We start from the raw sequence: 12278 nt of genomic DNA, 5'->3' as shown, positions 1-12278 counted from the left end.
GGCACAAGCCATGGGCCTTCTTGCTGGGTCCTGGGGATGGGAGGCCCCCTTTTCATCTTCATGCTTTTGGGGGGAGTCATTTTTCTTTCTTTCTTCGGTTTTGGGGCCACACCCAGCAGTGCTCGGGGAGCCCTATGGGATGCCAAGGATCAAACCCGGGTTGGCCGCGTGCAAGACAAACGCCTTCCCCACTGTGCTCTCACTTCGGCCCCCCAGTTTTATCTCTGGTGCCCAAGTCCTCCTGGTGGGGCACCTGCTCCGCCTCCCCCAAACAGTGTCTTATCCCCCCGTCGCTGTCCCCTGTCGGCCACACAGAGCTCAGGCCTTGGGGACGCTGCTGGGCTGGTGCGTTTGATCCCGGCAGCACCCACAGCTGGGTGTGGGCTGTGGTGGGTGTGGCGCCTGCCCTCCCTCAACCCCTGCTGTGAGTGTGGCTACATGGAGGCCTCGGTGGGGCTGATGGCGCCTCCCCCCCGCCCCCCGCAGGCCTGCGGAAGGTGATGGTGCGCGCCCACAGGCAGGCCTGGTGCTGGCAGGACGAGTGGTTCGGGCTGAGCATGGAGAACATCCGCGAGCTGGAGAAGGAGGCGCAGCTCATGCTCTCCCGGAAGATGGCCCAGTTCACCCAGGACCAGGACGACGAGGCGGCGCCCCTGGAGCTGGCCACGGCGGCCCCCGACCGGGCGGCCCGGGAGTCTCCCCAGCCCAGCAGCAGCAGCAGCGGGGAGCCCCTGGCCGGCCGCGGCCTCAAGAAGCAGTGGTCCACGTCCTCCAAGTCCTCACGCTCATCCAAGCGGGGAGGTGAGTGCCCCGCCCTCCCACCGCCTCCGAGCCCTGCGTCTGCACCCCCGCCAGGAAGGCTCTCCCCACACAGCCGCCTCCCCTCTCCCGGGGGCCCAAGCCTTCTCCCACTCACCCTAACCTCCTGGGCCTCGGTGGGACTCACGCGCCCATTTCAGCACAGCCAGGCCCTGTGACTGTCCCCGCACACACCGCAGCGTCCTGAAGGTTCTGGAAGCTTCTGCCTGGCTTACCCCCCTTGCCCTCCGCCTCTGCCCGGAGGAGCGTGTCAGACTCAGCCTGGCCTTGCCTTCCAGCCAGCCCTTCCCGCCACAGCCTCTCGGAGTGGCGGATGCAGAGCATTGCCCGGGACTCGGACGAGAGCTCAGAGGAGGAGTTCTTCGACGCGCACGGTAGGCGGCGGGCGGCATCACGGGGCCAGGGGTCAGCCTGGGGGTCGCAGGGCCGGGGAAGGGGTGGGACCCCTCCATTCTGTCTGGGGGCTCAGCCCCACCCGCCTACAGGTATACAGCCGGCCCAGGGGTGAGGCCTGGACCCCCGCCCAGAACAGCGCCGGGTAAGGAGCTTTACAAAAACCCAACTTTGGGCATTTTCGAGTTTTGCCAAACCATCTTTTTGTAGTTTGTTTGGTTTGGGGGCCACACCCAGCGTGCTCAAGGCTGACTCCTGGCTCTGCACTCAGGAGTCGCTCCTGGCTGGGCTCAGGAGACCATATGGGGTGCCGGGGGTCGAACCCTGGCGGGCCGCGTGCAAGGCAAGTGCCTTACCCCAGGCGGGCACTGTCCTCCAGCCAAAAAACCCTCTGATTTTGATTTGGGGGGATTTTTCTTAACTACCCTCTGACATAGCTGTTCTAGAAAATGCCAGTGAGCCTGTTTCCCCCCAATCCTGGACCAAAGACACGTGCCTGAGCCTGAGGCCCCACCCACCAGGCAGAGCCCACAGCAGAATGTGCTGGGGAGGGGCAGCCCCTCTGCCCACAGGCCCCGGCAGTGCTGGTCTGCACAGAGTCTGCGCACAGGCTGCCTGCAAGGCAGGAGGCCTGAGTGCCCAGTGGCCAGGTGGAAGGGAGGCGCCCAGTTCCCAGCAGGACCGGTAACGGGGGTTTCTGTGTCTCCTGTGTTCTGAGGTCCCCTCTGGGGTCTAGGTAACCCCCCATGGCTCCATGAGGACCTTAGGAACAGGGTGCAGGGAGCCAGGCCTGCCCCAGGCGGGAGGAGCAGACCCCACCATCCTGCTGCTGTCCAGGATCGCGCGGCCCGGCAGACACAGGAAGGGGTGCAGACAGGGGCCTGGGGGAGGAGACACCATCCCACACCCCTCAGGGGACACAGCCAGGGCAGGAGGAGAAGGGAACATTCGAGAAGGAGGATGCTCTGACTCTCCCGTAGGGTGAGCAAAGGTGGACGTGTTGGGTCCAGGCTCCTGACCCACCCCGCAGGGGTGCTGAGCACTCTCTCCCCCACAGAGGACCTGTCCGACCCCGAGGAGCTGTACCCCAAGGACATCAGCAAGTGGGACTCCAATGACCTCATGGACAAAATCGAAGGCCCCGAGCCCGAGACCACACAGGGTACCTGGCTCTGGGAGGGGGTGTGTGTGAGTGTGGGTGTGTGTATGTGATTGTATATGTGCGAACACAAGTATATCTGAGTGTGTGTGTAAGAGAAAGAATAGGAAAGTGTGTGTGTGAGTGTGAATGTAAGAGCAGGAGTGTGAGTTTATGTGTTTGTGAATGAGTGTGTGTAAGAGAGAGAACAGGAGTGTGTGTGTGAGAGAAAGGAAAGGAGTGTGTGAGTGTGAGAGAACAGGCATGTGTGTGTGAGAGAGAGGGTAGAGGTGTATGTGTGAGAGTGTGTGAGAGAGGGCAGGAGTGTGTGTGTGAGTATATGTGAGAGGGCAGGAGTGTGTGTGAGTGTGTGAGAACAGGTGTGTGTGTGAGAGGCAGGGGCATGTGTGTGAGTATGTGTGAGAGGGCAGGAGTGTTTGTGAGAGTGTGTGTGAGAGAACAGGAGTATGAGTGTGTGTGAGAGGAGTGTGAGTATGTGTGAGCGTGTGAGAAAGTGTGTGAATGTGTGAGAGAGAACAGGAGTGTATGTGTGTGAGAGAGAAAACAGGAGTGTGTGTGAAAGGAGTGTGAGTGGGTCTGAGAGGAGTGTGTGTGTGAGAGAGGAGTGTGTATGAGAAGAGTGTGTGAGTGTGTGTGTGTGAGTGTGAGTGTGTGTGAGAGGACAGGGTGCCAGCACGGGAGTGTGAGCACCTAGACGATGCCCCGCCTCTCACGCCCCCCATCCCGCAGACGGCCTGTTTTGCCAGAGCAGCCCCGAGTACCGGGTCCTCTCCAGCGTGGAGCAGCTGAACATCATGGAGGTGGGTGTGGGGCGGGCACAGACGGGAGGGCACAGGCCTTGCCCGCAGACTGTCCCACCCGGCGGGGCCTCCGTCCTGCGCACCACACCAGGTCCCTGAGGACCCACAGGAAGCCGCACCCCCCAGGTCCCCCAGGAAGCCCCGACCCGGCTCCAGATGCAGGAAGTAAAAGAATCAACTTGTAAATTCCAGATCAGAACTAGGACGTTCGCCCTGGGCCCGACCTGCCTGCGGTGCCTGAAGAGTGTGAGCCGGAAGGGGAGGGCCCGCCCCGCGCCCAGGCCGAAGTGAGCCCCGCGGCGGCTCCGAGCCAATAAAACCTGTTCAGTGCCTGGTCCCAGGGGCTTCCTTCCTGGAGCTCACACCCCCGGTCAGGGCCGTTGGTGGGGGGACAGCTCAGGCATGTCAGGGGGGCTCAAGCCCCCTGCGAGCCCGCCCAGAGACAGGCTGACAGGGACACGGGCGCTCATCTCTGGCGGCTGACAGACGGGGGACCGGCCCTGGATCGGGGAGGGGGCAGGCCCCGGGGGCTGAGACCCCGCCTGTCCCGATGCCCTCTGATGCCCCGGGCCCTGGCCCTGCCCCACAAGCTCGCTCGCCCCCTGACCCGACTCAGCCTGGAGTCCTGGTGGGAAGGCAGCAGGGGTCCCAGGGTTCCCCAGAAGTCTGGCTTCCCATGGACAGACCCACGCGGGGGCCCAGCAGCCCCCGTAGGCCCCGTCTGTCCCTGTGACGGTACTGGGAAGCTGACGCTGGTCACTGGCTCTCCTGGGTGTGGAGCTGGTGGTAAGACCCCCGAGCTCTGCCCAAACCCAGGAGCCCGTGGCCAGTCAGTGGATTCCCTCAGCCGCCTTCAGCCACACTTACCAGCCTGCCTTGCAAAGTGGCCTTGCAAGAGCCCCCAGGACCCCCTCTCCAGCCTCTGCCTGGACCCTGGGGGTCCTGCCACTGACTGCCTTCCATGTCATCCACGTAACCCATGGCCAGCCTCCCCGCATGGACCCCCGATAGGCTTGAGCCCCTCAGACCATCTTCCCACCTCCCCCCCCCCCTCGTCTTCAGTCCTCTGCCCACCAGAATCAGAGGGGCGGCACTCGGGGCGCTGGGGTGCTGGCAGCAGGTGTGAGGGGTGTGTCCTGGGCCACCACCTCGCTCTGCCCACTGTGCCTGCCTCCACTTGGCGGGGTCAGACCCATCCGTACCCCCGCCTGTCTGAGGAACTCCTGCTGGCAGGGCCCTAGAGATCGGGAGAGCCCAAGGGTGGCCGGACTGGACGACGCACCAGGGGGTTCACAGGGCAGCAAGGGGCCCAGCGGGCAGGGGGTTCACAGAGGGAGCTGCGGCAGCCCTGCCCCTCCCCCCCACTCCACCCCTGCTTGACCCAGGACTGCCTGGCTTCGGGAGAGCAAGGCCTGCCCTGGCATCCCGGGAGGGAACGAGCCCCCAGTCGAGACAGGCCTCCCGCGGGTGATGGGGCCTGGGCGAGGGCTGAGTCTCAGGGCGCTGACAGTCGTCCCCACCCGCACAGGATGAGGCCAGCCCCCCACTAGTGGCCACGCCCTCCAAGATCCACGTGCTGCTGCTGGTGCTTCATGGGGGCACGCTCCTGGACACGGGCGCCGGGGACCCCAGCTCCAAGCAGGGCGATGCCAACACCATGGCCACCGTCTTCGACTCCGTAGTGCGGGTCCATTACCCCAGCGCCCTGGGCCGCCTTGCCATCCGCCTGGTGCCCTGCCCACCCGTCTGCTCCGACGCCTTTGCTCTCGTTTCCAAGTAAGTGACCCTGGCCCCACACTGGGACCCCCCTTCAGACATTCAGGCCCCTGTCCTGAGGTGGCAGAACCAGAGTGGGGGCCCACGGAGGTTACGGGTTGTAGGCCAGCCCCTGATGCCCGGCCCCTCCCCAGCCTCAGCCCCTACAGCCACGACGAAGGCTGCCTGTCCAGCAGCCAGGACCACATCCCCCTGGCAGCGCTGCCCCTGCTGGCCACCTCTGCACCCCAGTACCAGGACGCCGTGGCCACGGTGATCCAGCGGGCCAACCTGGCCTACGGGGACTTCATCAAGTCCCAGGAGGGCGCCGCATTCAGTGGGCAGGTGCGTTGTGCAGGGGCGGGGGAACACCGTGGACCCCGCTGGCAAGGGGTGGTCGCTCAGGCCTCGCGCTTCTGCCCTCCCAGGTCTGCCTGATCGGGGACTGCGTGGGCGGCGTCCTGGCATTTGACGCCTTGTGCCACAGCAACCAGCCATTGTGTGAGAGCCAGGGCAGCAGCCGCCGCGGCAGTGTGGCCAGCGTGGCCAGTGTGCAGGTACCGACCACGCCCCCAGACCAGACCACGCCCTGCTCAGAGCCTGACCACGCCCCCAAACCAGACCACACCCCCGCCCAGACCCCGCCCCACCAAGACCGTGCCCCACTCAGTCCCATCACTCCCCCAGTCCAGACCACACCCCCAGCCCTGACCACGCCCACTCAGCCCAGACCACAGCTGCTCTCCCTGCAGTGGACTGCTGCAGACTTGGGCCGCAGCAACAGGCCGAGCTGTATGGAGACCTAATACAACTTGGAGGCTTTGCATGCCATAGTTTGCTCCTGGGCACCCGACAAGGTCCCCCTAAGCAGAGTCAGGTGTGGCCCAAAAGTCTACCAAAAAATAGGAGAGGGAGTGGGCACAGGTTGCAGGCACTGACTGGCAGCCTGGGGCGGATCAGCGCCCAGGAGCCTGGGGCAGGTGGAGGCGGGGAGTTCATGCTCTCTGCTGCAGGCAGAGCTGGGGCTGGACCAAGATGCAGCCCGTCGAGGTCAGGAGCACAGGCTGCCCGGTTGGGCCCCAGCTTCCGGCACTGGGGCAGTGAGCCGCATGGGTCATTCCAGGACACGGACCTGCTGGCCCCGGGCTGCTCCAGCGGCAACAGCCTGGAGGGCAGCCGGCACCTGAGCCGAAGCAACGTCGACATCCCTCACAGCAGCGGCCCCGAGGACCCCAAAAGGCAGCTGCCCCGCAAGAGAAGTGACTCGTCCACATACGAGCTGGACACCATCCAGCAGCACCAGGCTTTCCTATCCAGGTGGGCAGCCACAGAGAGTCGGGCCCGGGTGGCCGGGCGCTGGGGCTCATTTACCAGAGAATGGCTCTGGGGTGACCCTGCTGTCCCTTGCACACCAAGGGCCATCTGTGCGTGAGGGGCCAGGCTGTCCTGGCCTGGGGAGCCGGAGAGGCTGTCAGGGTGGTCAGAGGTGTTGGGACAGTCTCCGTCAGAAGGGACCCTCCCATAGCGAGCCAGGTGCACCCTAGGACCACGCGGGGTGCGGTGGCCAGAGAGATAGTGTAGCCACACGCACTGGCCTTGCGTGCTCCCGTCACCTAGTTAGAGTCGGCACCCCACAGGGTCCCCCAAGCACCACCAGGAGTAAGCCCTGAGCACCTCTGGATGTGGCCCCAAAACTGAAAGATAAAAAATGAAATAGGGGCTGGAGTGATAGCACGGCGGGTGGGGTGTTTGCCTTGCACGCGGCCAACCCGGGTTCGATTCCCAGCATCCCATATGGTCCCCTGAGCACCGCCAGGAATAATTCCTGAGTGCATGAGCCAGGAGTAACCCCTGTGCTTCGCCAGGTGTGACCCAAAAAGCAAAAAAAAAAAATGTAGTGTTCCCAGGTGTGAGCTACAGAGAAGCAGCAGAGTCTGTAGTAGGAGGATGTCTCTTGCCTACACGCGGGCTCTGCTTAAAAAAAAAAAAAGAAAGAAAGAAAGAATGGAACCAGGTTAGACCTCGCTCAGGAAGCCAGGGAAGGGCCGGCCCTCGGGGCGGGCTGTGAGCTCTCCCCCTCCCCCGCAGCCTCCACACAGGGGTGCTGAGGAAGGAGTCGGGCGCTCGCCGCTCGAGCAGCTCCACCATGCTGGACGGCGCCGGCACCCCGAGCAAGTTTGACTTCGAGATTGCCGACCTCTTCCTCTTCGGGTGTCCGCTGGGGCTGGTCTTGGCCTTGAGGAAAACCGTCATCCCCGCCCTAGATGGTGAGGGCTCTTCCGGGGGCAGCTGGGACAGCCTCGGGCCCTTCCTGCACCACCCACCCACCCCCACCCACCTGCTGGTAATGGCACCCAGAGCACCCCAGAGCTGAGGCAGGACAGCCCAGCGCTGCACCCAGCATCTCCCCATAAGGAGGGCGCTGGACTCGGTGGGGGGGGGGGGCCTCAGCCCTGCGGCTCCAGGAGTCGTCCCCCAGCCACCACAAACAGGGCAAGGGGAGCCTGGCAGCGGGGGGGAACTGCTGGCCCCACTCAGCCAGTGCTCACTGTGCAGAGAGAAGAGCAGAGACCCCAGACGTGGGGCGAGTGAGATGTTAAACTCTGATCATAAAACACACACACACACACACACACACACACACACACACACACAAATCCAGCGAGGGCAGTGAGAGCCCGAGGCTTTGCATGCAGGAAGCCACTTTGGCCCTGCCCGCCTGGTCCCCTAAGCACCAGCAGGAGTGACGGGCTCTGAGTCGGGAGCACGGTGGAGGAAGGGTGTGAGCCAGGAGGGTTTTGCACATGCCACAGAGGGTGTTAGAGCAGCAGCCAGAGCCCAAGCCGGCCCTAGGGGGCTTCACCGGGGATGGCTGGCCGCACCTGTGTCTCCAGCCTGCCAGGGGCATAGCCGTGCCAGGGGCCGACAAGCCTATCTGCTAGACTGCTGCTCTCCGCTGGAAACATTTACTACCAGCATTAGAGCTTCTCCATTAAAAGACACTGAAAGATGCAATAATGCGACAGAACTAGAATCCTTCATACCATTAAAACCACGTCACCGAACTCCAAAGCAAAAACCCAGACAGAGGGGCTGGAGTGATAGCACAGCGGGTAGGATGTTTGTCTTGCATGCAGTCGACCTGGGTTCAATTCCCGGCATCCAATAGGGTCCTCCGAGCACTGCCAGGAGTAATTCCTGAGTGCAGAGCCAGGAGTAACCATTGTGCATTGCTGGGTGTGACCCAAAAAGAAAAAAAAATCCCAGACAGAGACCAATGGTGGGTAGCTGGCACAGGCCCCCTGGCAAACCGTGTAGTGCCCAGGACTCTGCTGGATGTGGCCCAACACCCCTCCCTGTGGGTAGGTGGGTGGTGGGCCCGGGGGTCCATGCTCACACTGTCCGTCCTCACTCCCATCCAGAAAGTGGGCACCCGATAGCCCGGGCCCGCCCTGCCCCCACAGCCACTCCCGGGCTCTCCCCAGACTGGGCTGCTCCAGACCATCCTCTGGGGCCCCTCAGTTTTCCAGCTGCGGCCCGCCTGCCAGCAAGTGTACAACCTCTTCCACCCCGCCGACCCCTCGGCCTCGCGCCTGGAGCCCCTGCTGGAGCGTCGCTTCCACGCCCTAGCGCCCTTCAGCGTCCCTCGCTACCAACGCTACCCGCTGGGGGACGGCTGCTCTGCGCTGCTGGGTGAGCCCCTCCCTGGGCAGGTGGGGGGGCACCCCGTGGGCTCTGGCCACGTGTGTCCGTCTCGTCTCGTCCTGCGGCGTGAGTGTCTTGTTCTTGTCCCCTGTTCTCTCCTCGTCTGTTCCAGTGGAGACCGTGCAGAGACACCCGCAGCTGGTCCTGGAGGGACCCCCTGGCCCGGCCCCATCCGGGGACGGCTTCCTGGAGACCAGCATCCCTGTCCCTGCGCCCCGGCCCGGCCCGGGCGGCGTGGAGTGTGTGTAACGCCCCTCCCCCACGTGTGTTCTGTCCGTTTCTCTGGGACAACCCCCGTCCCCGGGTCTGGGGGCCGTGGGGGCACGGACCTGTCCCCAGGCGTGTTCTAGTGCCTTCCGTACCCTGGGACAGAGTTGGGAGGGGACCGTCCCAGTTTGTCAGGTTGCAGGGGTGACAAGGGATGAGGTGAGACCTCAAGCCTGCCAAGGAAACCTGGGCATCAGCCTGTGCTCACTGAGTATATCTAGGCACCCTGAAATGCCATCTGGGGCGTCTCCCGTCACCTTGGGGGCCTCCACCCAGCCCCAGCAGAAGCAGCCCCTCTGTACTCCATGGGACCCAGCAGGCTACGTTCCCCAGGCAGGAAGAGTGGGGGGCCGGGCCTGTGCCTTGCTTCCCCCCCTTGTCTGCGTCTGTGTTTGTCTGGGCTGCCGCCTGGCCCCGAAGCCTTATTTCCTGCACACAGGCCCACCCTCCTCCTGCTGGGTGGGGGACAGCCCAGGTTCTGACCCAGATTCTCTGTCCCTGTCCTTGCAGCGGACGCACTCCAGACCCACAACACAGTCTTCCAGGAGCATGCGGCCCCCTCCTCGCCCGGGGCGCCCCCCGTCCCCCGTGGCTTCCGCCGGGCCAGCGAGATCAGCATTGCCAGCCAGGTGTCGGGCATGGCCGAGAGCTACACGGCATCCAGCATCGCCCAGAGTGCGTGCCCAGGCGGCCGGTAGCACCTGTGGGACGAGACAGGGGTGGGGGGTAGGGTCAGTCTCGCTGTCATTCCCGGGCTCTGGGCAGTGAGGCCCGGCCTCCCTGTGGCTCCTGCCTCCTCGGGGCCCCAGAGCCACACTTCTCCCCGCATCAGGCCCCCTCGGCCCCATCCCTGCAGGCCAGGAGCCTCCCCTGCTTGGACGTCACGAGGACCTGTCCCCTGTCCATACACCCCCCTCTGACTGGTTCCTCACTTCCCAGGCAACCCCCTGCCCACCGGCCTCTGCTGAGGCCTAACCAGGGGACCGGGGGAGGGGTGCGGTTCTCAGACATCCCAGGAGGAAGCCAGGTGGGGTCACTCCACAGAGCTGGGGGCTGGCCAGGCGTGGTCCATGTGGCCTCTGCCAGGTGACCTCCGGCCCTCCTTCCTCCTCCCCTGCAGTCGCAGCCAGGTGGTGGGGCCAGAAGCGCCTCGACTACGCCCTCTACTGCCCGGACGCCCTGATGGCCTTCCCCACTGTGGCCCTGCCCCACCTTTTCCACGCCAGCTACTGGGAGTCCACGGATGTGGTCTCCTTCCTGCTGAGACAGGTGCCTGGGCCTTCGGGGACAGGGCCAGCCCTGGGCATTGATATGGGCCACCGGGCCAGCACACCCGCAGGACAGATGTGAACTGGGGTGGGCTGGTGTTCCCCCCCACCCGACCCTTAGGGTTACTCCTCCGGATTCTGGGGCTACTGGTGTCGGGCAGGGCCCCAGGCTGAGAAGCCCCCCCATCCCTTTCCCCCCTAGGTCATGCGTCATGACAATTCCAGCATCCTGGAGCTCGATGGCAAGGAGGTGTCAGTGTTCACGCCCTCCAAGCCCAGGGAGAAGTGGCAGCGCCGGCGGACCCACGTGAAGCTGCGGGTGAGCCCAGGCCCAAGGGACAGCCTGCCTCCGGGGCCCGTGGCCGTGCTGGACTCCTGCTCCCATCGGGGTAGAGCCTGGCGCCACCGAGCCCCAACCAGCCTGTTCCCCCAGAATGTGGCAGCCAACCATCGGGTCAATGACGCGCTGGCCAATGAGGACGGCCCACAGGTGCTGACCGGCCGCTTCATGTATGGGCCCCTGGATATGGTCACGCTGACTGGGGAGAAGGTGAGGCTGGGGGCAGGGGGCCCCCTGTGGCTGGGGCGAAGGGCACTGCTCACTGGGCCTGGGCCGGCAGGTGGATGTGCACATCATGCTGCAGCCGCCCTCGGGGGAGTGGCTGTACTTGGACACGCTGGTGACCAGCAGCAGTGGCCGCGTCTCCTACACCATCCCCGAGGCGCAGCGCCTGGGCGTGGGCGTCTACCCCATCAAAATGGTGGTCAGGTAGGGTCTGGGCAGGGGAGCCCTGGGGGGGCAGGCGTGGTCGCGGATGCAGGAGTGCGGGGCGGGGTGCCAGGGGGCGCGGGTGCAGGAGTGGGTGCCGACCAGCAGGCGTGAATGCTGAGGCGCTGCCCCGCAGGGGCGACCACACCTTCGCGGACAGCTACATCACGGTGCTGCCAAAGGGCACAGAATTTGTGGTCTTCAGCATCGATGGTTCCTTTGCCGCCAGCGTGTCCATCATGGGCAGCGACCCCAAAGTGCGGGCCGGGGCTGTGGACGTGGTGCGGTGAGTGGCGGGGGTGCTGCCCAGGGACTCCCTGGTGTGAGGGGCCGCCACCAGCCCCCGGTGGCCTGGGCACCAGGTTGGGCTCTGGTTGGTGAGGCAGCCTGCGAGCACCTGCCCAGGACGTGAGCGCGGGACAGAGCCGGCCCCGTGGTGACTGCGGGGCGTTGGTCCAAGGGGACACTGACCCGACAGCGATGGGGAGGAGGGCAGCTGGACACACAGGCCTGCTCCTGCCCCAGGCACTGGCAGGACCTGGGCTACCTCATCATCTACGTGACGGGCCGGCCCGACATGCAGAAGCAGCGGGTGGTGGCGTGGCTGGCACAGCACAACTTCCCCCATGGCGTGGTGTCCTTCTGCGACGGCCTGGTCCATGACCCGCTGCGGCACAAGGCCAACTTCCTGAAGCTGCTCATCTCGGAGGTGGGGCGTGGCCAGAGGGAGTGGCCTGTATGGGTTTGGGGCGGGGCTGGGATAAGGCAGGGTATGTGGGGCATGGCCTTGGGTGGGGTGGGGCGGGGTAGGGGCATATCCAGTATGCAGCCGAGCTGTGGCTGGAGCAGGGCGGCAAGGGGACTGACCGGGCAGGTGGGAGCTGTGGATAGGGCAGGGTACAGGGGGCGTGGCCTGCATGGGGCGGGGCTGTGGATAGGGCAGGGCGCCCTGGGGGCGGGGCCACGGGCGGGCGGGGGCATGGCGAGGGGATGGGGCCGGACTGTGGACAGCAGGGTGCAGGGGGCGTGGCCATGCATGGCGGGGCACATGGGGCGGGGCTGTGGGTGGGGCCGGGATCCGGGGGCGTGGCTATGCATGGCGCTGGGCTGTGGATAGGGCAGGGCGCCCTGGGGGCGGAGCCCCGGGCGGGCTGGGGCGGGGCGGGTCCTCACCCGCCTCTGGCTCCCCCGCAGCTGCACCTGCGCGTGCACGCGGCCTACGGGTCCACCAAGGACGTGGCGGTCTACAGCTCCATCAGCCTGTCCCCCATGCAGATCTACATCGTGGGCCGGCCCACCAAGAAGCTGCAGCAGCAGTGCCAGGTGAGTGGGCAGATGGGGAC

The 12278-nt window shown here is 65.2% G+C and overlaps 1 protein-coding gene across 2 annotated transcripts in view; it reads left to right on the top strand.

Annotated features, from left to right (window-relative positions):
- Positions 1-12278, top strand: part of PITPNM2 (phosphatidylinositol transfer protein membrane associated 2) — a 56411-nt gene that overhangs the window by 43702 nt on the left and 431 nt on the right. Inside the window, exons 6-24 of one of the 2 annotated variants that reach the window (XM_056131369.1) lie at positions 487-801; positions 1098-1193; positions 2270-2374; positions 3101-3171; positions 4700-4947; positions 5082-5271; positions 5355-5483; positions 6050-6243; positions 7015-7193; positions 8449-8619; positions 8744-8872; positions 9409-9573; positions 10019-10167; positions 10369-10485; positions 10600-10716; positions 10787-10935; positions 11072-11221; positions 11461-11644; positions 12130-12258. In XM_056131369.1, the coding sequence (XP_055987344.1) occupies positions 487-801; positions 1098-1193; positions 2270-2374; positions 3101-3171; positions 4700-4947; positions 5082-5271; positions 5355-5483; positions 6050-6243; positions 7015-7193; positions 8449-8619; positions 8744-8872; positions 9409-9573; positions 10019-10167; positions 10369-10485; positions 10600-10716; positions 10787-10935; positions 11072-11221; positions 11461-11644; positions 12130-12258 (2987 nt within the window). The remainder of the gene's footprint in view (positions 1-486; positions 802-1097; positions 1194-2269; positions 2375-3100; positions 3172-4699; positions 4948-5081; positions 5272-5354; positions 5484-6049; positions 6244-7014; positions 7194-8448; positions 8620-8743; positions 8873-9408; positions 9574-10018; positions 10168-10368; positions 10486-10599; positions 10717-10786; positions 10936-11071; positions 11222-11460; positions 11645-12129; positions 12259-12278) is intronic. The other variant, XM_056131370.1, reaches the window with a different exon arrangement.

Source organism: Sorex fumeus, unplaced genomic scaffold (genome assembly GCF_029834395.1).
Source record: "Sorex fumeus unplaced genomic scaffold, SorFum_2.1 ptg000087l, whole genome shotgun sequence".
NCBI classification, from domain to species: Eukaryota; Metazoa; Chordata; class Mammalia; order Eulipotyphla; family Soricidae; genus Sorex; species Sorex fumeus.
This window is presented reverse-complemented; position numbering and strand designations above follow the sequence as displayed.